At 55.9% G+C, this 22,712-nt stretch overlaps 1 protein-coding gene and 1 non-coding gene across 2 annotated transcripts; one reads left to right on the top strand and one right to left on the bottom strand.

Moving 5' to 3' along the window:
• The first annotated feature begins 1,809 nt into the window (after nucleotides 1-1,809).
• Nucleotides 1,810-1,916, top strand: LOC114692058. Its single transcript, XR_003734326.1, has one exon. It is a non-coding gene; the product is annotated as a U6 spliceosomal RNA (small nuclear RNA).
• Nucleotides 1,917-6,860: 4,944 nt separating this feature from the next.
• On the bottom strand, nucleotides 6,861-15,560 carry Skor1 (SKI family transcriptional corepressor 1). The gene is made up of 9 exons (XM_037207422.1): nucleotides 15,417-15,560; nucleotides 12,983-15,191; nucleotides 11,915-12,017; nucleotides 10,850-10,960; nucleotides 10,350-10,421; nucleotides 9,041-9,115; nucleotides 8,740-8,814; nucleotides 8,184-8,249; nucleotides 6,861-7,664 (listed from the first exon to the last, which is right to left on the bottom strand). The coding sequence occupies exons 1-9, from the start codon at nucleotides 15,521-15,523 to the stop codon at nucleotides 7,570-7,572; spliced, it is 2,913 nt and encodes a 970-aa protein (XP_037063317.1). The 5' UTR covers nucleotides 15,524-15,560; the 3' UTR covers nucleotides 6,861-7,569.
• Nucleotides 15,561-22,712: the final 7,152 nt, after the last annotated feature.

The following is a 22,712-nucleotide window of genomic DNA, read 5'->3' as shown; positions in this document are numbered from 1 at the left end:
AGGACTAGAGCCAGAAAGAGTGGACCTAGAATCCAAATAGATTCCTCGGCTTCTGGACCAGAAAAAGCAAACAGACAACAAGCCTAACAGACCACCTCCGGCTTAAAATAGCCAGGAACGGTGAACAAGAACCAGGTCTGTCTCCTGCTGGCTTGCGCAATAAGGCAGTTATGTACCTGTCACCGTGACACGTGTGCGCAGCCACTGTGTCGAAAAGGCTCCCCTTCTAAATACGTGAAGAACAAACGCGGATGCTGATAGAAGTTGAGCATCATCTCCCATCAATGCTATTACTGTTTGGTTATTTGCAATTCCCTTTTGTAAATCCGAGGGAAACATCATTGCCCAAATTAGCTCTTCTCACTCAGTGAAGGCCGTTATTAGCATTCTGAGTTTTGCAGTTGCTTACTGCTTATTTAGAGAGAGGTCACGTGAGGAGCCGGGCAGCGTGCGCCTGATTTCCATCTCATTGAAAACAGGTAGGGAGGGGGAGGACTCAGCTCCAAAAGCCGGGCCTGGGGCTTCTCTGCCTCGGCTGGGGGCCGGTCCTGTCCCACCGCACCCAGGCCGAGCACCGTGTGCGAGCCCCTAGTACCTGGCTGGTGGCTCCCTTGTGGCCCCCCTGGCTGACTCCGTTTGCTTTTGCCTGGGAGTCTCTGTCCCCGTCCTCTCAGGGCCGCCCGTGTATCAGGTCATTGTTCCAAGGTCGCCTCCTTTTGTGGCCGCCCACCCCAGTGACTTACACACCCCGACCTAGTCTCTTTACACACGTCTGGCACCCGAGCTTCCTGCTCACTCTCTCACCTTAAAGAGCAGGTGGCGACATGTGGGCGCTCCGGGTCTGTCAGAGCAAAGAAGGAAGGGAGGAAGAGCAGGCTGAGTTTGGGGGTACAATCTAACCCGGAACGGGGGGGGCTGCTCTTTCTTCAGAGACCTACTGTGCACGAGAAAAGAGCGGCCTCTGAACTCGGCTTGCATCCAAATCTGGACTTCTTTCACGGCGCGCAGGACCACTTGGTTTAACCTGCCAGAGCCTCAATTTCCTAACTTGCAAAACGGGGGGGAGGGGGGCGAATCACCCCCATTAAAGTGCCTGGCCCTTAGTAAACGCAGGAGCGCGAGCGTGCCCCTCTCCCACAACTACCGCCAGCCGCGGGCCACACTCGGAAAGTCTGGGCTCCAAAGTGGACACCCCTCTTTTTTTCCTCGGCTCCAATGGTGGCACGCTGTTTTCGACAAGCCCGGGGGAAACTGAGGCAGGGGCGGCTCATCACCCTCTGCACCCGGAGCAGGCCACCCTGGGCAGCCGCATCATTGGCGGCGAGTCTCAGAGTCGAGCGCGGCTTGATGAGCCGCTCGCAACCTTTGCTCCGCCCTTCCAAGTGGGGCTCGGTGGACCCCTCGGCTAGGGACCCCTTGTCCCTAGGACACACTGGCGCCCCGCGTCGCACCCGGGGGAGCCCAGCGCGAGCCCGGCGCGGTCAGGCGCGAGCCCAGCGCGGCCAGGCGCGTGCACAGCGCGCATCACGTGGCGGACTGTGACTACGGGGCCGCGCACAGATCGGCCCGGAACAGGTCTGTTTCCCATCGTCCCTTCATTTGCATATACAATGTTGAAACGAAGCTGCGGGCATAACTGAATTTAACTCTGAATCTAAACTAAAAATGAAGAACGCGTAATATGTAATTTACAAGTTACGGATTTATAGAGCGATTGGATTTGAAAAAACATGCCATAAGAACCTCACCATAACTGATAAAGTTTTGATGGTTTTGCCCTTATATACCTTCTGAGACACAGTCACGGTCGTGCTCGCTTCGGCAGCACATATACTAAAATTGGAACGATACAGAGAAGATTAGCATGGCCCCTGCGCAAGGATGACACGCAAATTCGTGAAGCGTTCCATATTTTTCTTTCTCTACTTTTAAATTCCACATTCACAACAGCCCCAGCACAATCGTCCCACGTTTCGTCTTTTGCTTGAGTCAATGGAACCATAGTTCTCCAGGAGGAAGTAAGAAGAGGGGTCTAGACAGAGCCGTCTCTTTGCAGTGTGCCCTATCCATGGGTTTCAGTTGCAGTTTCTGACTTATTTTATTTTTTGAGACTGGTCTCACACATCCCACCCTGGCCTCGAATTCGCTCTGCAGTCTAGGATAACCTCCAGCTCTGGATCTTCCTGCCGCCGCCTCCCCATAGCTGGGATGACAGATGTGCACTGCCACACCAGCTCCCGCTCGCCTCTGCCTCCCTCCTCACTGACCTAGTAAGGAATGGTTCGCCAAAGCTGGTTGGTCACTTCAGGTCCCAAATCGCAATGACACGGAGTCACCTGGGCGAGACGAGCAAGCATTTGAAACCTAGGCCTGATACCTTTGAAGAGACACTGACTGTGAAAGCAGAATTTTCTGGTCTTCACACTATTCAACTGCCAAATAACTAATAAATAAATAATACAGAAATCCTAATTAGTAAGATCAAGAAGGAAGGACCGCCTCCCCCAAGTTCAGATTTCCTGGGCTGACTTACTCAATGTTTTCTGAAATGTCCAATTTCCCCCCAAAGAAACATGGTGTACGCGCTTCGCTGGTTCTGAGCCTGCGCGAGGGCTCTGCAGCCCCTGGGACGCCACAGGGCACCCGTGATCAGAACCGAAGACCGGCGGACTGGGCGGACTGCTCAGGCCGCCACTGGCTGTGCTATTTCTGTTTTCGTCTACGAAGGTGACATGACCCTTTCCTGATCACAGCGTCGAATCAAGATCTGTGGGACTCCTTGCTCCTCCGCTCTCAGCCTTCCTCTACAAACCAACTGGAAGACAATTCTGCTGGAATCAGATGTCCGGTTCTCGGGAACAACAGTTTTAAGTTATCTCCGGGAATGCTGCCAAAGACACCACCTATACGTACTATTGTGGTTCTTCCTGTAATAAGGACCGGCAGGGTCATTTATGCTGGAATGGAGTGGTATAGGAACCCAACTGTCCAAGGAAATCCCTCGTTCCTCACGACACGAACTGTTGGGGCATGCAATCCTTAGAGCTAGAAAAATCTGAAATTCTGGCTGCCTTTCCTGGTTCTGCTCTGACTTGCTCAAGGAACTTGGGCCCATCCATTGCCTCATTGGCCACCTGTAGCCAACTAAGGTTGGGACCTTAGGATATCTTTCCAACCGGGTCTTTGTGACTGTTTTTAAGTGTTTCCAGAAAGTCCAAAAGGTCAGGCTGAAGGGAGCATTGGTTTGTCTCCTTTCGTGGGCCCTGGAGAAGTGGAGGGCCACAGACTGGAAACACACGCTGGAGTGCGAGGTGGCCTTATCACACCCAGATACACCAGCTCTGACTCTATCACACACAGGTACACCAGCTCTGATTCTGTCACACACAGGTACACCAGCTCTGATTCTGTCACACACAGATACACCAGCTCTGACTCTATCACACACAGGTACACCAGCTCTGATTCTGTCACACACAGATACACCAGCTCTGACTCTGTCACACACAGGTACACCAGCTCTGATTCTGTCACACACAGGTACACCAGCTCTGAATCTGTCACACACAGATACACTAGCTCTTGTTTTCCAGGACTATCCTCCAGGCTTTACGTGTATCGGCTTACTACATGTACAAACCAGTTGTATGAAGTCTTGTTATGGATGAGGCAGAAACACAGAGTTCCCCCAACAGGTTCCATATTACACAGAGAAGCCGCAGAGACTCAGTGAACCGGGTTACAGAGTCTGTGCTCTTCCCACACCACTGTGGCTTCTGGGGAGGGAGGCGGTGAGCCTGTTTAGAATGAATGGAAGCATGGGAGAAGGCATGTGATGCAGTTTTGCTTCTGGTGATCTGGATTCCAGGTGGGAGTTGCCAAGGACCCAGGCTGCACTGTAGGACATGGTAGCTGGGAATGTGTGGATGAGGTAGTGTCTTTGACACACAGTTGGGACCCGAGGAAGGTTTTCCTTCCCTAGGTTGACAATAAATTACTTGACACCCTACCCCAACACTAATCCTATTGATGAAGGATCTTTGTGAGCAGCAAGCTTGTGTTTAATTAACCTTATGTAAATGAGCATAATTGCTTCTCGGTGGCTGTTGTCCAGAAGCACCTGGGATGCCTTCCCTCAGACGTTTCCAGCACCTCGATGAACTAGCCTTTCACGTGGACGGTCCACGTGTGCACTTGGGTGCCTGCGCTGTGCCGTTGGAGGTGGCAAGAAAGAACATTAGGTGTGACCTCAGTTGTGGAGGTACTCGCAGTCTCCTGGGTAGACAACTCATATAACCACGGATAACAAGGAGGTGAGTCCAGGAACCTAGAGCCCCGAGAACACACAAGATAGCTGTGACCAAGGAGGTGAGGAACCCATTGGCAGAGGAAGCAGAGGTGGGAAGCAGTTTACAGGTATCTCAAGGGCAGAAAATATCCATTTACTCAGTCTTTCACGCAGGGTTTGCCGCACTGGTGGAGAGAGGCAGTCTGCCCCACACCGCTCACATAAGGGATGGAATTCCTCAGGCGAAATCGGCAGAGAGGTGGACGGCGCATGTTTACATGGCTCCTTACCTCCAGACCTGTATCCCAGCGCCAGAATCTTGTAGAGAACTCGGGGAAACAGGGGAGCCAAACCAAACACCCGGAGAAAAATCTCCTGTGAGACATTCTGTGCCCAGTCTCCCTTAATTCTGCAAACTCCGCTAGAGCGAAGGTATCCGAGTCTGGGCCGTGAGCGCAGGCTGTAATGCCCGGAGTTCGTCGCAAGGTGGCAACATTGTGGCGAGAAATAGACATTAAAAATCCTGGGTGTTTTTTAAAGCATATTTTCTCTATTAATGTTTCATTTAACTTAATTAGAATCTGGTAAGCTAATTAAAGTAGCTACGAGCCCCGCAATCAGCAATAATTCGTATAATTATTGATAATTACATCCATACCAATCGTTTGGTTATTAACATTTTGGGGGGGAACAAGCCATTTCGAAGTGATGTGGAGCCCAGGAGGGTTTCTGTTTTTTGTGGTTTGCTTTTTTCTTATTTGCGCAACGGAACTTTCTAGGTCGAATCCGCCTACACCTCCAGTCCTCGGAGGCTCTGTACCACCTGAAGCTCTGTACCACCTGAAGCCCCCAGGTCCCTGTATACTTTACTCCGCTTTGGGAAAGTTTGGAGGGAAAGGCGAGAAGGGAATGTTCTCCAGTCTCCTTTATTGGTGTGTGCCACGGACCTTCCTGCTTAGGTGGTAACTGCCCTGCCCATTTTACAGAAAAGGATTGTGCGGCTTCCAACTGTGCGTTTAGCGCAAGCAACCTGCTAGCCTGCGTGCACTGTGGGGTCCTGTCCCTGGCGCGCCCTGGGAATGCAAATCACTTCCTATGTAGATCTCACTTTCAAGATGTGTGCAGCCCAGGCGTAAAAGAACCGATAAGCACGCCCTCTTCACCCATATATTCAACGCAACATATTCAACGCAATAGTTCACCCATAGGTGAACTATTTTAGGCCCCTGGAGGGTCCCAGAGAGGGAATAGCAGGGTAGAGCCTCATGGTTTGCCTGGAGCCATCTCATCCCCCGCTGATCTGGCCCTGACAGTATCCCAGGTTTGAAGGTTCGCAACCCCAGCACAGGGACTGGCCGGCCTCCTGTCTCATCTGAGCGTGGGGCTCAGCATCTGGTTCTTTCTTCCATCGCCCAGACTGTGTCCTAGCTAGCCTGCACCTCAAGAGGCCTCCAGTGAAACTCCCTGGTGTGAGCAGCTAGGGCTCATGGCCCAAAACACTCCAGAGAATTTTAGGACCTGACTTCACCTCCAAGATCCCCCAGAGAGTGCTTGGAGCTCTGGGGTGCTAGTCTGAGAGCCAGATCTAGGAGGAGATGGTCCTGGCAGCGGCCTGCAGATGGGCTTCCTTCTTGGAGAGCTTCCTTGAGCCTCAGGGCACAAACAAATGTCATTTAATGGAGATCAGAAAACGAGGCCCTGGAAAAAATAAAGGACTCAACAACGCAGGACCTTTGCTAGCCAGAGGAGGGCATGAAACCCAGTCTGGGTTGAAAAATTCATAAGAGAACCCGCTCTCTCCATTCCATCCTCCACACTGCTTGGGGGTGGGGTGTGTTTCCCGGAGTTTATTTTTCGGTGGCCCAACCAGCAGGTGCCTAGCAGCCACTAGGTGAGGCTTCACATTCCTGGGCCACAGGCTGGGGAGCATCCCGGGCTTTGCCTCTGCTGCCATCAGGGCCTCACCTTCCTCACTGGGGTCCTCTAGTTACACAAATCCGCTAGGACTAGGAGGGGGAGATCATTAAAATGAAAACAGAGCTCACTCCTTCCGAAGAGCGGCAGGCCCGTGGCAGGGCATCTGTCTGTGCAGCGACCTCAAACTCTCCCTATCTTTTCCATATCTGTCCCTCACTCCTCACCCCCACCCGGCCAGCGCTCCCAGGTCAGGTCTACAGAGCTGGCACCAGCAAGTAGAGCAATGCTGATTGAACCCGGGATTCCTAGCAGCCTTGCTGAGTATACCCCAAGCCCCACAGGTGACTGCACACACATGAGAGAAAAGGAGAAAAATTAAACTTTCCGGCTGTACCAGCAAGGCTTGGGAAAGAAGGGACCACTGTTCGAGGGACCAGGCAGCATCCTTCCCCTAGCTAATTCCCAGAGGAGGGTCCTGCTCCAGAGGCCTGTGGAGAAGTTGGGTGTGTCTAGGTGGGTCAGTAGAGAGGTCTCCTGAGAGAGCACCACCCCCTAACCTCGACCACCCGTCCCGCACTTGCATCCCACGCGCCCCATCTTTGAGTGGCAGGATCTTTCACCATCACCTGGGTGGGCACACTCTCAACTCCGCAGCCCCAAGGAGTGACAGATTTTTTTTTCTTTTTATTAAAAACAAAAGTCACGGATACAGGTCTCCCCGAATAGGCTCAAGATGGTCTCCATCTCGTTGAGTCAGTTGTCGCCCTTTTAAAGTGCTGTTACGTTACACAACAACAACAACAAAAAAAACCACAAAGCAAAATCCAAAGAGGCATGAACGCAAAATGAGGACTGGAAAGGGGCCCGGGGGAAGTAAAATAACTTACAGCATAAATAAAGTGACCCTAATACTGAACCAAGAGACTCACAGTCCGTGTATATCCATTGCACATAGCCACGTTGTCGTTAGGAACAAGAGTTTCAGAAGTGGACCGGACTGGGAGTGCGCGGCTGCAGCCGGCGAAGATGCTACATTATATTTACAATCCGTGTCCCAGGACCTACTCAGGCCCGAGTGGGGTGTATGTGAAAGAGGTCTCCCCTCTCCCGTTTCTTCCCCCGCGGTGAGTCCAGTTTACCCCTTGAGGTTTGATGCCCTGGAGTTCAAAGGAGGGGCGAGGCAGTATTTACAGTGGGAAACCGAGCCGGGCCTGGATGGGGGCCGGCAGGAGGGCGGGCGGGCGGCTGTATTTACAACGGTCGGGTCCTAATGGCTTGTTCCTCGCTCTGGGCCGCCACGGCAGCGGGTATTTACAGAAAGGAGCAGCATGGCTTGAGGGCGCGTGGGCGCGGCCAAGCCGGCGCTAGGGCAACAGCGGGGGCTTGAAGGAGCAGTTGCCGGTGCAGTGCCGGGGTGTCAGCATCTTGCAGGAGAAGTGGTGGAGGGCGTCGTGAGCTTCTGGAGAGAAAGTCGCACCAACCATGTTGGCTGCCTAGCCTGCCTCACTGGCCCTCGAGGGCCACCAGTCCCCAACCCCCTCTCAGGCCCCATTCAACCCTCTGGGCACACGAATTCTCAATGGAGCAGAAGGGAGGTAGGAGGGCAAGAGCGAGATCCTAGTCAATCAGAACCATTTCTAAGGTCCATTGGCCCCATTTTACAGAAGGGGAAACTGAGGCACAAAGAGGTCTAATTGTCCAAGGCCAGGGCTGGGCCAGAAAGCAAATTTTCTGATGCTCAGAGCTCAAGGGGCTCTTTCTTCCTACCTCACAGTTACGGGAAAATTTCCCTCATTTCATTCAGTTCTCAGTTCCCTTCTGATCCATGTGGGCCCGGGCTTCCTTTCTTACAAACATCTCCATCCATCCACCCACCCACCACCCACCCACCCATCCACCCATCCATCCATCCACAGTATAACCAACAACCAGCCCCCCCCACACACACACTCATTCATCTTTGTTTCTGGGTTCACACCTTTTAATTTCTGCTGGATGGCGTAGCGCGCTTTCCTCTCCTGGTCCAGTTCGTTACACAAGGTATCTGGAAGACATGGATGTGCTATGAGGAAACACAGACCGCTCTCCAGCCAGACGACAGAGGTCACGGCCAGGGCCACAGCCTCTCCCCAGCCGGCCCAACTAACTCCGGAAACTGAGGAGGGGACACTGCAGGCTGGGGGTGGGGGAGGAAATGGCCTGGGATGGCGCTTAAAGGCAGACGGATCTAACCAAAATTAAAGCAAACTTAGGCATTACTTCCCAGGTAATTTTACGCCTCGATTTTTAATTTAGAAACCATGGAAATTGCCGCGCTAAGAAGTTCAATCACTCCACGTAATGATGCCTGCAAGCCGTTTGCTGGGCTCGCTTGCCATTCTGAGGCTAATCAGACTATACAAAGGATATTAAATAAAAAAAATAATTGTTAAATTACCTTCAATTTAAATCCAAATGACTGAGCCAACATCGCGGCTCCTGCCAGACGAGAGGCAGTTACTGCGGTGCGTGCGCTCACCTGACTCGCGGCTTACCTCTGACAATTTGCAGCTGTTGTACCATTTCTTCCCGATAAGCCAATTCCCTCTTCATTTGATCCTGAAAATTATCTGTGCAAATTGATTAAGTGAGAGCTGTTAAGCACAGCCTCCTCTCCCAGCTCCACTTCCCGCTCCCTCCCATCCTCACCCCTACTCCCACCCCTACCCAGCCCTTCACCTAGCTGGAAACGGGAGTTCTGTCCCCTGGGGCAAGTGGCGGCTGCTGTCTGCACCCAGTTCCTGGAGCAGGTTCCGGAAGTGGTGCTGTGGGGTGGGGTGGGAAGGAAGGACGTACCTTTGAGACTCTGGAACTCCCGCTCCAGCTTCTTGCGAAGCTCCATTTGCTCCAGAAGCAATTTCTGCAATTCTTCTGTGAGAGGTTGGGAGAGAGGTAAAGGGGAGACTGAGGAAATTCAGGGGACCCACCGGGGCCAAGGTTCTGCCCCAGCCCACGGTCCTGACACCTGAGCATTTCGGCTTTTATCTTTGACTTGGATGGAAGCTGGGGGCCTAGGGAATAGTCCCAGGATATTCCAATTCAAGAGGGTGGAAACTGTTTTGCATTTCTGGACCGTGGCTCCAGGAAATAATTGGAGCCTGACATCTGCTTTAAGTTGCTCCTAACTCCCCAACCTCAGAAGATGACCCACAAAATACAACTCCCCATTTCTAATGAGACTTCCAATCTCCCCTTTAAAGACAAATCAGGGAGAATCTGATCAAATCCATGGACAGCCTTCCTAGAGAAAAAGACATACACAGAAAGTTTGTTTACAATTTCAAGGGGGCACTTAGACCCCCAAATCCATGCGGTGAACTATCAGATAAAACACCAATGGCTTTGAAGTTGTGGCATGTCCTGTAAAATCTGCAACTAGGAAGAGTGAAAAACTACTGCCCGCCACCCCCACCCCATCCCACGCCCAATTTCTAAGACCTCCCATTGGCCCGTGTGGAAGGAGGCCTGTTTTGGGAAATAGAAGGTCCAGCTGCCCCCACGGGAGGCCACTAGTGTCGAGGTCCCCCCATAGGAAGGCTCCTTTGCAACACAGGAATGTAAAATGGAGAGCCAGAGTGAGCAGGGTTCAAAGCCCCTGTCTGCTATGCCTTAAGCTACCTCCCCCATCAGACTAACAGTGACGGGAGGAGGGGTGTCCTGTTCTGCGAATGAGCTCCAGTCTTGCTCTGTTATTGTTGAAGGTTTATGCATTAATCCCAGAGGGAAAAGTGGCCTTTGACACATTCTGGAAATAAATACCTCCCCGCCATCTTGTTCTTCAGCCAAAGTTGTGTTTTTGTGGGGTTAGAGAGACTCAAATTGTCCACCAGTTACAAGTTCTGAGAATCAAGGTCCATTCTCCTTTTTCACTGGGCCCTCCCTTCAAGACAGTTCTTGAGAAGCCAAACTTCCAATAAACTTGCTGGTCCGCTCACCCTACTCCCACCCCACCTCTGTGCCACGTGTCCAGAGGGTTATCTTTTCTACTAGGTGAAATGAAAACTGGTTATGCCTTTGGCACACACCCACTACCAGAATACCCTCTCCTCTAAGGACCCATCTGCCTCAAGCATCTCACCGCTCCATTCCACAGATTTAACCTCACCTCTGGCCAGGTTTTCAATGTCTTTCTCCACCAGGTGAGTTCCTGTGACATCCAAAGTGAGCCCATCTTCACCTAGGATACAAGGGCAGGTAAGAGGGGTTCAGTCCTGGAGAGAGCCTGGGAACTTTGCCAAATGAAGGACCTCTATCAGGACCTGCTGCCTTCCCACCTTCCAAGACACTGATTTGAGGGGAAGGAAAGTGGGCTCAGGAAGATGAACCCTGGCAGGAAGCGCCCTTTGATCTAGTCTAGGTGAATGAGATGGTCCCTCTTCCTTTTCCTTTTAGTGGGCCCCCCACCTCTTTCTCAGAGACCCTCAAAGCCAGTCAGGAAGAAACAAGACCTGAAACCCGGCCTGCTCCTCTCCCACAACATCAACTGTCTGTTCAAAGGCATCATTTGCTCACGATTAAAACCTTCCTCCAAGCCTGTGGTGACCCGGATGAGTTGGGTCTCAGCTCAAGGCCACCTCAGCTCAAGCGAGGGCTGTTGGGGCTCACCTCGATCTGTATTTGCAGGGCTTGGCTGGGAGACACTCCTTTGGTCAGAAAAGGATTTCCTAGTTTCCAAGTCGTCGGCTGTAGTCGAGTGATTGTCTTCCTTATCTGGCTCTAAAAGGCAGACTGAGTTTCAAGGAGAGGCAAAGAAACCGTGACCCGGATACTACAGAACGGCCTCGGTTGGGGCGCCCAAGCCCTAATTAAAAACGTCGCGGCCGCCTCTGGTTCCCGGCTGTGCGCCCAGGCGCGTGCCCCGAGGCTTTGTGCCCCGCACCCCCTCCCCTGCACAAGGTCTGCTCCATCCCAGCTTCACGCCCCCGCCCTAGCCTCTGGCCCCCAGGAAAAGATCAAGACAAGCAGCTGAGCCCACCAGGGACAAGCGACCTACATTGCGCGCGCAGATACTGGGGCACCGGGAGAGCGCGTGGCTGCCGGGTTTGTCCGCGCGCGACTGCAGCGGAGATCGCAATCCAAGGGCGACCTTTTGGGTGCTGGTGGTTGGGTGGGGTGGGGGGCATTGTCCCGCACCCGGCTGTATAGGCCTGCTTGGATTTCTGTTGTCCTTCCCACCCCCGCTCTTCCTCTGCTAGCAACCTGGTCCCAAATGCAAATGCAGGGCTGCTCCTTGATTAGGGCCGCAGCTACAGCGAGCTTCTAGGGCACCCAAGCGCTCAGCCACTAGTCCTCACCCTGTTCCCAGATCAGGCCTCGCCACCACGCGGTCTAAGGCCAAGCAGTTTCTGGATAAATGAAAGGACCTCAAGGAGATGCCTGCCCAGTGTCAGTCTTTTGAAAGGTTTAAATCTCGGATGAGGTGTGCTGGAGTGCGCGCGCGCTTGTGGAAGTGAGGAGGATGAGTCGTGATTGTTGTTAAGTAACCAAATCCAGAGCATTGGGTGTTCACAGTTTCCTTTTTCTTCTATTGTTTTCCCCCCTCTCTTTCTCTCCTTTTCTTTACGCCCCCCATCCTGCTCCCTCACCCCCTCCTTTGAAAGTCCTGAGTTGGCCCTGGATTCCAGAGGTGCTCCCTGTGTTACAAGGGCCAGAGGCCTCGGGAGGCATTACCGTGGGCCTCCGGGGTGCAGAGGTACGAGGCCGCGGGCCCCAGCGCCGCCGCCGCCGCCGCCGCCGCACTCTTCACGTGTTCATCCCTCTCAGGCGCATACACCTGCGGCCACCAAAAATGACAAGCAATTAGGGGGACAACCATGCCCCGCGGCCAACAGGAAGGCCGAGGGGACGGCAGAGGTTGGTGGGCTCTGTAGACCTGGGTAGCCAGGGCAGCGGTGACATACCGCAGTTGATTTGGGATAATCTTTGGATAATCTTTGCTTGAAATGCAAAGCGGCTCTCAGGCCACCGGCTGGCTGTTCAAAGCCACTCCCATGTTCAGTGCTCACCTCCTTTTTAGCTACTTTCCCTCCCTAGGTCGTTCCCTGCATAAACGACGCCTTTCTCACACAGTCAACAAATTCCTGTTTTAATGAACTCGATGTAAATGTACAGGTGCGCGCATCTCCTTGCAAACGGCCAGCCTTCCGGCCTAGTTACAGCTCACTCTCCAGCCACTTCCCTGACAATCAGAGAGCCTAAGGCTTTCCAGCCAAGAGCGCTGTAGTTACTGAGTTTGAAAAGACTCAGAAAACTGCCAGTTAGGATAATGGAGGGTTCTAGAGACTTCTTAGCAAGAGGCTAACTCCCCCTACTCTCTGAGGTTCTTCGGGTGTCATCCTCACGCATGCAGGCACACTTTGGGCCTGGCCTCCGGGGCGCCTTCCTCTGTTTGGGGGTCCCTTTCTCTCCTCTTTCTTCCTTCAGACCTCTTTTGTTTCTCTTTCTGGGTGCCTAGCGGTCTCTACAAATCTCCCCTCCCCTCCTCCATCAACAAAAACAAAATGCACTCGCTGTTTCTTAAGCCTGCCCCCCGGATTTTCCGAATCCCTCATCCTGGGGTTCCCAGCGAGCCCACTCCCACAGCGCACCCTAAGCTGGGGCTGTGAAAAGCAGCTGGGACCTGCGGCTCCAGCGCCTGAGCAGAACAAAATCCCAGTTCCCGCATTCGGCCGGGGCTGCTGTGCACACCCGCAGAATGGAGGAAGGGAGGAGGCGCCACCGGTGGGAAGCCGGGCTCACCTTGGCCGCCGCGGGGCCTCCCAGGGGCCCGCAAGGCTCTCGCAGCTCATAGCCGCCGCTGGGTGGGCTCCTCTCAGTTCTCCGCCCCACGTCATCGGCCACCAGGTCCCCGAATGCGGATCTGCCAGCGGGCGGTGGCCCGAGGCGGCGGCGGGGGCGAGGGCTATCGCCATCAGGAGAGTCCGTGGGCCCGTCTGCGCCTGAGGATGTGACAGATGGGGGCCCAGCGGACTGGTCGCCGTCAGGGCCACCTCCCGTGCTGGGTGCGCTGGGCTCGGTGTCGTCCTGGGCGCCCTCCTCGTCGGGGAAGCGGTTGGACTCTACGTCCACCTCGGGTTCGTCCGCGGTGTCCACGTCGGGCGAGGCAGAATGGTAGCTGGAGCTGCCCTCGCTCAGAAAGTCCGGGCTCACGTAGCCTCCTCCGGTCCCTGTGCCCGGCACTGGCCCACGAGCAGGCCCGGAGCCATAGGCCTCCCGCGCGCTGCCGTAGAGCTTAGCGATGCTCTCCGCGTCCTTGACCACGGGTCGGAAGGCCGACACGTAGGAGCTTTTGCGGGCAGGTGGCGGTGGTGGAGGGGGCAGGGGAGCCAGGGTCGGAGGCAGCGCCTCGTCCACGCCGTCCTCATCCAGGGGCCCGCGGGACAGAGCGCTCGGACAGCGCTCCTCCGTACCCAGGCTGCCCTCCTTGGCTGCCTCGGCACCGTCCAAAGACTCCGGGCCGCCACCGCTGCCAGCCGCCGCCGCCGCCGCAGCAGCAGCAGCAGCCACCGCGGCCGCTACGGCCTTGGCTTGACTCTGTGCGGCCGGGTAAGGCGGCACCGGGAGGCTCCCGGCAGCTGGCCAGAACATGGGAAACGTCGGGTACACAGTGGCGGCGGCTGCTGCTGCAGCTACCGCCGCTGCGTCCTTGGCTGCGCCGGAAGGTTGATGTCCCCAGAACATAGTGCCGCCGCCAGGGCCTGGCCCTGCTCCCGGGGGCAAGTGGCCAGCCCCCGGGCCACCGGCACCCGCGGCGGTACCAGCGCCCCCACCGCTCCCGGTGCCAGGGCCGCCTTTGGGATCTCCGGTGACCAACACTGGGTCGTCCTTTTTGGGACATAGGCCGAACGCTGTGGGGAAACCGTAAGGATGTGGGAAAAGAGGCGGGGGCAACTTCTGCAAGAGGCCGAAGCCTTTGCTGGGCACTGGAATCACCGGGTAGCTGCGAACTCCCGCGCTGCCCCCAGGCCCTCCGGGTCCTGCAGGGCCGTTAGCGGCGGCCGCCAGGCCTAGTGCACGCTGCGGATGCGGTGGAGGTGGTCCCGGAGGCCCCGCCACCTCGTCGTCCCCGCAGCGCAGACTTTTGTGAGGCGGTGGGCCTGGGGCCATCTCCGCGCCGCCGCACCCTGGGCCGCCACCGCCACCGCCACCAGCGCCGCCCTTCCCTGCACCGCCAGACCCGCTATTAGCGCCGCCTCCGCCGCCTCCTTGCAGCGAGAAGGTCCGCTTGCGCGTCCCGCCATTAAACATAGCCTTGACGTCCTCCCAAGCGTGGCTCAGTTCGTCGGTGGCCGACTTGTCACTGAGTTTGAGGTGCCGACGCCACGAGTTGAAGTTGGCGGCGTCGGGCTGAGTGTACTTGGCGTCGGGTGTGCGGTGCGAATGGAAGATGAACTTGTTGGGCGAGAAATACATGCTGCAGTAGCCGCACTTGATGCACTTGGCGCGAGAGCTGTTGTAGCGGGCAGGAATGAAGCTGCCCCGGGAGCCCCACGCGCACTCGTGCACCACGTCAAAGGCGAAGTTCTCGGGCAGTTTGGGCGGCTTGTGCTCACCCAGGAATGATTTGCACAGGCGTTCGGCCTCTCGTTTGGTGATCATGCCGCAACGGCGGGAGGAGATGGGCATGGCCCCGGCCCGACGCAGGATCTCCAGCTGCACCGGCGTGCACTGCACGCACGTGATGCCCAGGGCCACGCGGCGGTTGTGGATCTCATTGTAGCTGTAGTTTTTGAGCAGGGTGTTGGAGATCTGGGCTAGGCACAGGCGCTCCTGCCCATCAATGACCAGCGACACGATGGGCACCCCGTACAGCGACGTCTCGCCCACCTGGTTGGGTTTAAGAGCGCTGGATCCCGAATAGGGCTGCAGCTCTTGCTTGGAGTTGGGAGAGGAGCTGCCCTCGCGCCCCGGCCCCAGCTGAGTGGTGAGAGCCTCCATGCCGCCGCTCCTGAGAAACAGAGAGAGCAGAGAGCAGATGAGCCATTTTTAGCGCCGCTACCTCGGTTCAGGCCCGCCCAGCGGGGCGCAACGTGTGGGATGCGAGGGGGTTACTTGGCTGTAAGGAGTCCAAGCTCATTCGTCCCCTGGACTGGCCCCTTTTGTTATTCAGACCCGTGCCTGCGCTGAAACAAAAGCACCCGGGGGCTAAGGGAGGAAAAGGGAAAATAGAAACCTCAGGAAAGCCCCGGCTGCCAGGAACTCAATCCTGTTTTCAGATTGGGAAGGAAGTGAGACCCAGAGACGGAGAGTGACTTGCCCAAGGCCACACAGCAATGCCATTGCCAAATCCAGGCTTTCCGGCCCGCACGCAGGTTCGCCTGCTTTCAGCTACCTCGCAGCCTTCCCTGCCCGACAGGGTCCTGAAGCCCGACTTCGGGGACCAGCGGCCCCTCTGCTCAGTCGCGCATGCACGCGTGCGGGCGGGGGCAGGGAGGCGAGAGGTGGGAGGCGAGGGAGGGGCACTCACTGCCCATCACCAAACTGAGGGATGTAGAGGTGGGGGCAGGGAGAAGGAGGAGGGCTGGAGGTTCAAGAAGAATGTGGGAGGAGGAGGAGGAGGCCACCGCTGTTCGCGGTGCTGAACCCTACCCTTTCCAAAGCTTGTCGAGTGCACCGAGGCCTCGGGTGGCCCCCACTGCACCTAGCTTCGTGACGACCGGCTTCCAGGAACAACAGTACCGGCTTGCACAAACCTGGACTTCTCTTCTGACGCCTTGCGCCCCGTGTTCCTTGAGCAGAAAGTGTCCGGCTGGATTTACAAAAAGCTTTCTTGCCAGCCATCAGTCGGGCCAGGATCACACAGTTTTTAACCACATTTTCTGCATTTTTAGCTGCATTCCAGACTAAAACTGGCTTCCGTCTGGGTCAGCGCTTGGTACAGAGAGATTCTCACAGAGGTTTCTCCAGAGTCACTTCTTGGCTTTTGAAAACACACTCCCTAAGCCTTCACATATGCCCGATTTCCTCAGGCCAAGCCCAGGCTCCCCGGGCTCTGGGCTGCTCCTCTCCTAGGGGTGTTTCCTCTTTGAGTGTTCTCCATGCCCCCGATATTCCAGCTCATATGGACTAGAAAGAATCTTGGTCACTCTTGGAAGCTACTGTAAAACTCCAGGCATAAAAAGTTGCTGGTGGTCCCCGCTTTGATTTCTGGAGGAGGCAGACAGGAAGCTGTGTCCACAGACTAGCCTGGTGGAGGACCCAGAAATTGATATTTAGGGCCTTTTAGGTCGCCTAGTCACCCCACGTGTCTTCAGACACTCAGAGCTCCAGTGCGTGGCGGCAGGTGCTCTTCAGCCCCGTCCAGTCCCCAGGACTCCCTCCCCTGAACTTGGCTGGGAAGGCAAATCCATTGGGGGGGGGCAGCTTCAACCTAACAGGGGCCCCGAATTCCAAAGCCTTCAGCGAAGAACCTGAAATCTTTGATCTGCAGGTCTCTTCCCCTCCCTCTCTGCTTGCTTAGATGCTCCTTATTTGTCGATCTTATCTGTCCCTAAGCTGTCTGTCGCTGCCAGCTCACTCCTCTTTCCCCCATCTATCTTACATCTTGTTCAAGTATCAAGCAATTTATCTATTATCTGTTTCATCTCTTCCAGTCAAACCGAAGCAAGTTGATCCTCCCTTTCTCATTGAAGTCCCTGGGAACATTTTAGGAGGCAAACAAACACTGTCCTAACTCCTTGACTGAGGGGTCAACAAGGCAAGCCGGGCGTCCCAGGAATGGTTCTCAGACAGGCTGCGGAGGTGGCTGGGGGCGTGCAGCCTTGGGAAATGACGATGGCTTCTTGGTTTTCTGGGCAAATGTACCCGGCCCGCATACAGTGAAGAGGACACCCTGAGCCAGGAGCGTCCACCTGAAGCTAGGGGTCCTGAGTCCCCAAGGGGTTTTCCCAGAGGGCTTCCAGCCTTGGAGCCCGGAGAAGTGGGGAGCCCTAGGAACGAAACAGCATTTCGAGGGTCAAAGAAGAAAGCGCCCGCCTAGGGCCGCACTCAGGCACAAGAAGCAGCGGTCAGGGCGGCCCGGGGACCCCCTGGCCGGCTTCTGGGGCTTGAGGGGCGAGCCTGGCAAGGGTAAGGAGGCGGGAGGCGGGCAGCGGTGGCAGTGAGGCTGTGGAGTCGTTTGGTAGAAGAGAAAACAACAGCCACAGAGTCTAAAGGAGAAGTCAACGAAAGAAGCGCCGGGGCAGCTGGGGCGGGGGCTGCGGGCTCGCGATCGCGGGTACTCACCGTGCGGCCGCTGGAGCCGGCGAGCGGCGAGCGGAGGTGCGTGGCGGGCGGAGCGGCGGGCGGGAGTCGGGGATCCGCCGGGCTCTCCGGGTGACGGCGCGGCCCCTCCCCGCGCGCGCGCACAGCCGCGCAACCCCGCTCCCCGCGCTGCCACCCGCGGCCCCTCCCGCTCTCAACAGGCGTGGGGCGCCAGGGTCCCGGAGCGGAGCCGGGTCCTTGGAGCCGATGCCCCCGAGGCCGGGGACTGGCCCGAAGAAGAAGCCGAAGCCTTGAGCTCATGGCGCGGCGGCGGCCACGGTCGCGGACACTGGCGGGAGTGGCGAGGCCGGCGCTGGGCTGGAGCGCCTGACAGCTGCGAGCCGGGGCGCCACACCCACCACCCCTCGCAGTTCCTCGCGCCCTCCCCGGGTGCGCCCGCCGCCTCTCTGCAGCCCCAGGGCCTGTGCGCCCCAGGTAAGCGGCCGCCCACCTGCGGCCCGCGGCTCGCACCTGCGGCCCCGCGCAAGCCAGAGAGGCCGAGTGGGAAGAAGGGCCGGGGAACTCGAAAGTTCGCCCCTGAGAACCAAGTGCTGAAGGTCCGAAGCTCGCTGTTGCCACCAAAGGACCCGGAGCTCGGCAGGCCCGGGGCAGGGTGATGGAGTTGAGGGTGACTCCAAAGGAAGGAGAGTGGAGAAGGTCGCACCACTCTCCCGCTGCAGGGACCGTGGAACTGTGAGTGGTCCTGGAGACCCGGACTGGCGGTCAAGAATGGGATAGGGTACTGAGCACTGGGGAGCGCAGCCGGGAAGGGGTCAGCGCATCTCCCCACTGCTCCTGACTGTGGGGGCAGGCTGGAATACGCTGCAGAGAAAGTCACCCTTCTTTCTTCACTGGGCAAGGGACTGGGGAACCCCAACCCCAGGATCTCCCATCATCTCTTGTCCAAAGCAAGAGCCAAGTCATAATTGGAGGAGGCGTGGGGTCAACTACTGGTCGACGTTGCTGTTTTCTAGTGGAGAGGTCCGTTTTCTGGGGACACTACCCCTTGGTACTTTCTCTATACCCCAAAACCCACTCCTCCCTCTCTCTCTTATTTCCTCCCATCGGGTCTCTTATCGTCTTAATCTACGAGTTACTAATAACACACCCCTCGCCTGTTTTCGGGCGCCCCCTCAGCTATTTTCACCTCCTCTTCCTGCCCCCGCGGCATTAAGTGTCCTTAATGGACACGTTAATTAAACTGTAATTAATCATACTGTCCAACTCAAGTTTGAACAATTACCCTAATCAAACAGAAGTTAATAATGGCAAGGATGGCCCGGGGCGCGGCGGGCCGCCGGGGCAGGGGGCGCAGCGGCCACAGCGGCTACTGGCAGCGGCCGCAGCGGCGAGTGCAGCCTGTCCTTGGAACCTGAGCGGCTCCATAAATCTTCCGCGGGTAGCGGCTCGGGGTCGCCCTCGCCCCCGCCCTCTTGTTTCCCTCCTGGCTCTGGGTTGTGGGTCCTCTTTTCTCCTGTGTTTCCGCTCCCGTGGGTTCACTTCCCGTTCTTTTCCACTTCTCGATTGCTCCTTTCCTGCTCTTTTCTCTCTGGCTCGAGGAGACCCCACGAAAGGGCCCTGGAGTACGGTTATGGCTCAGGCCTGGCCCTCGGAGAAAGGAGGTACCAGGCCTGGGGCAGGTTCCTAGCCTGTTCTCTGAAGCCTCCCAAGCAAGTTTGAAGGTTTCTTCTAGATGGAGGTCTCGCTTTCCCCTCCCTCAATGTCTCCCTCTGGCTTTCTCCCCGCCTCTCACTTTCTTCAGCCTGGAGCCTGCCCAGGCCCTCTTTTTCGGCTCTTCCCTTCCGGCATTTCTCCCCGGTGCTACCTCTGTCCCACTCCAACTCTGCGCTCTCATCCTCCCCGCCTTCTTTCGGAGGGAAACAGCCTGCTTTCGGTCCCTGTACAGAGGCTATCCTCAGCACTCCCACCCCCTGCTCATCTCCCACCCCCCTCGGCCCAGGCTCCCCCATCCCATAATTACAATCCCACTCGGTAATTATTCCTAGAATCCTAATGATTTTTTGAAAGCAACCTCAGAACTCGGTATGGTGGTGACAACGATCGGGAAGTCCGGCGCCCCCAGGGTGGTGGCGTAGGAAGGGGAGGACACGGAAAGTCCCCCTCCTCTATTGTATTGCCAGGGCTAATAACGCCCCCGGGACTGGCCTCCAGTCCATCCGGGCAACCAGGAGGCAGAGTCCCTGGGGACCTCTCATACAAAGGGTCCTGCTCTAGGCTAGTGCACTAGCGGATGACCAGTGTCGCCTCCGCTCCCTGTTCAGCACCAAGCTCGGGACAGCTCCCAGCCCGGTCGCGGCCTGGCCGCTCCAGCTAAGCTCTAAGGAAGGCCCGTGGAGAGGCTGGGGGATCGCCGCTGCTTGGGGCTGGTTTCTGGGGGCGCTTGTGTGGGGGACCCGAGCTCGAGCCGAGTTCCATAGGAACACTACAGCCACCCACATTTTAAGATCTGCGAGCCTGTTCTCACAGCAGCCACCATCCGAGCATTCCCATTTCACAGGAAGGGAAGAGTCAGGCACGGGAAGCCCCAGGTTCCTCAGTCTGTAAGGCAGATGCACAGGCTGAGCTACACTCAACACGCCCTGACACTCTGTAGAGGGGTCTGGCTGGGTGAAGGGACGGGGAGGACTGTGCAACCTCAGCCTGGGTGTGGAGGAAAGATGCCTAATAAGCCCAAGTCATCTGCTCAAGTTCAGGAGGCCAATGGGTGGGCAGAGCTGGGACTGGAACCCAGGTTCAGATGCAGTACGTGACCCCCTTCCCCCCTTTTTTTTCAGTGATGGCGGCTCTAGGTCCTGCGGCCTGCCCAGAGAGCAGGAGGAGTTTGAGGGAGTTGTTGCCCTTGGCCCATCTCTCTCCAGTTCTTACTATTTTGCCTCTTTCATCCTCTCCTGGCTGCGCTCTCCGCAGCCCCAGTCAGTTCCACGCTGCCCCCTATATCGGGGCGTCGGGTCCACACCGGCCCCTCTTCTAGCGCCCATTCGGATTCTGGCTTGGGCCGGGCTGTGCTGACGCGCCTCCGTCTCAAGCACATATCTTTTACCAGTTGAATTAACGGCAGTTTTCGTCAGTTAATTAGGTTTAATTTACATAATTAGTACAGTATAAAGAGGATTGGGGATAATCATGGGGTACGTAGCGCTTTCTGTGTAAACACGTATTCTGAATTAAAAATCAGATGTAATTAAGGCGCGCAGGCCCTGTTTAGGCAGGGTTTTAATTGTAATGAATTTCTAATTAACACTCAATGATTGCCAAATGCAAAGGGCTGTAGAATTTTCTTGTAGTTTTGCTAATTTATTGTTTACTTAATATCTGGATATTAGTCCAATGGCCAGATACAGCCCAGCCTAGTTCTGCAGCCTTGGCCCCAGAAAGAGAAGGCGGCTGGGCGGGGCCTGCTGGGCCCCTACAAGAGTGAAGCATCTAGGCAGAAGAGGAAGCCACAGAGGTGCTCGGCGGCTCACCTCATTCTTGGTGTCACTAAGGCCACAAGACAGTCTCTTCTCGATGCAAACCTCGCTCATTGGGAACTGGGAGGAGACTCGGTCTGGTTAGATTTCCCTCCTGATCTTTGCAGGAGGGACCACACTCCTGACTTTATCTCTGACTGGTGGGAGTATAGGGTTCTTGGGGACTCCTCCCAAACACCCCTCCGTGAGCAGCTTTCGGGTGGAGTTCTGAGCTGGGGGGAGGGGAGAGGTGATTTGCTTACAAGTAGCATACCCGCAGAGTGCTTAAGCTTGGAGAGAGAGGGGCAGAGCCCCGGAAATGGTCTGGAGGTTTTGGGTCCCAAGGTTACCTCTGCACTTAGAAATGCAACTTAGGCTGGAAGGAAGCAGGAGGGAATGCTGGATAGGCCTCCTTTGTGCCAGCAGACAGCGAGCTGGGAGGCCTCTGGAGAGGTGTTAGGGAAGGAGTGTAGGAGCAGCCGGCTGGCCTGAACTTTTCCCAAGGGGCTCTCCCTTTCCCTGGGGCTCTGGGTTGGGTTCCAGCCCATAGTCCAGCTGGCACCCTGGGAGAGGAGTTCCCATCCAGGCTGCTCTAGCTTCTCCTTTGAAGGTCCGAGTTGGAAGACTCTATTCTTTGTACTTTGAAGTTTACTCCCATGTAAGAAAACACCAGGAAACATTAGTATGACCCAGAGGCTTTCCTGGGAAAGCGAGCGGTTTTAACTTCTTCCTCCCTGTGACAGGATCTCCCCTCAAACTGACTCCTGCTGCTGGCTGCTCTGTTTTCCTCTTTGGCTCATGAGTAGGTTAATGCTTCTTGATCACTTCTCCGTGTTTTCTGCCTCTTACACTGGACTGCAACATTCGCTGTTGTGACCAGGACCACGGAACAGGGCTTGGGACATAGAAACACTCATCAGCTTGTTGAATGACTAAGTAAACCACATTTGATGGTGAGGGCTTAGGGGTCTACTGCCCCATGCGATGCTGCAGTTCCGGACTCCCAGGTACTGTTGTAAGAGTCCCCGGATTTCCATCTGCCACGTGGACTCAGGCAAGGCCTCTGGAGCAAGACACCCCAAGGCTCATCGAGCTTCCGGAGGTGGTGAAGGACACCCATCCCCAGGGGCACCTCAATTTATTCTCCCGAGGAAGCTGCTGGAAGAAGAGACTCTGGAGCCAAGAGTCTGCTCTGGGCTGGGAGTGGTAGCGGATACCTATAATCCCAGCACTTGGGAGGCTGAGCTAAGAGTTTAAGGCCTGCCTGGACTACATAGTAAATTCTAGGCCATTTCCCCCCAAAACCAAACAAGAAGAGACCTGGTGTGTTGCTGACTATGGTGGTTTGAGTGAGAATGGCCTCCATAGGCTGCATTAGAATGTTTGTTTCCCAGCTGATGGGCTATTTAGGAAGGACTCCAGGTGGGGCCTTGTTGGAGAGGTATGCCACTAGGGGTGGGCTTTGAAGTTTCAAAAGTCATTGCCAGGCCAGTCTCCCTCTCTTTTTGCCTTCTGCTTGTGGATCAGAGATAAGCTCCCAGTTACTTCTCCAGCACCATGCCTGCCTGCTGTCATACTCCCTGGCACGATGGTCATGGACTCCTGCTCAGAAATTGTAAGCAAGCCCCCAATTAAATGCTTTCTTTCGTAAGGTGCCTTGGTCATGGTGTCTCTTCACAGCCGTAGAACAGTGACTGAGACAGTGTTGAACTCTGAATCTGTAGAGTATTGATATGGAGCCTTGCGGAGATGTCATA

This window comes from Peromyscus leucopus, chromosome 7 (assembly GCF_004664715.2).
Source record: "Peromyscus leucopus breed LL Stock chromosome 7, UCI_PerLeu_2.1, whole genome shotgun sequence".
Taxonomy (NCBI): Eukaryota; Metazoa; Chordata; class Mammalia; order Rodentia; family Cricetidae; genus Peromyscus; species Peromyscus leucopus.
The sequence above is the reverse complement of the archived record's forward strand: the minus strand, read 5'-3'. Positions and strand labels throughout refer to the sequence as shown.

Bases quoted from the DNA above. Each gene is read 5' to 3' on its own strand.
- Skor1 (XM_037207422.1), bottom strand. From the start codon at position 15,523: ATGGCATTGCTGTGTGGCCTTGGGCAAGTCACTCTCCGTCTCTGGGTC. The intron at 9,116-10,349 runs GTGAGGTTAAAT...AACCTCTCACAG, and splicing joins CATTGAAAACCTGGCCAGAG to AAGAATTGCAGAAATTGCTT. The intron at 7,665-8,183 runs GTGTGAACCCAG...CTTTCTCTCCAG, and splicing joins CATCCAGCAGAAATTAAAAG to AAGCTCACGACGCCCTCCAC.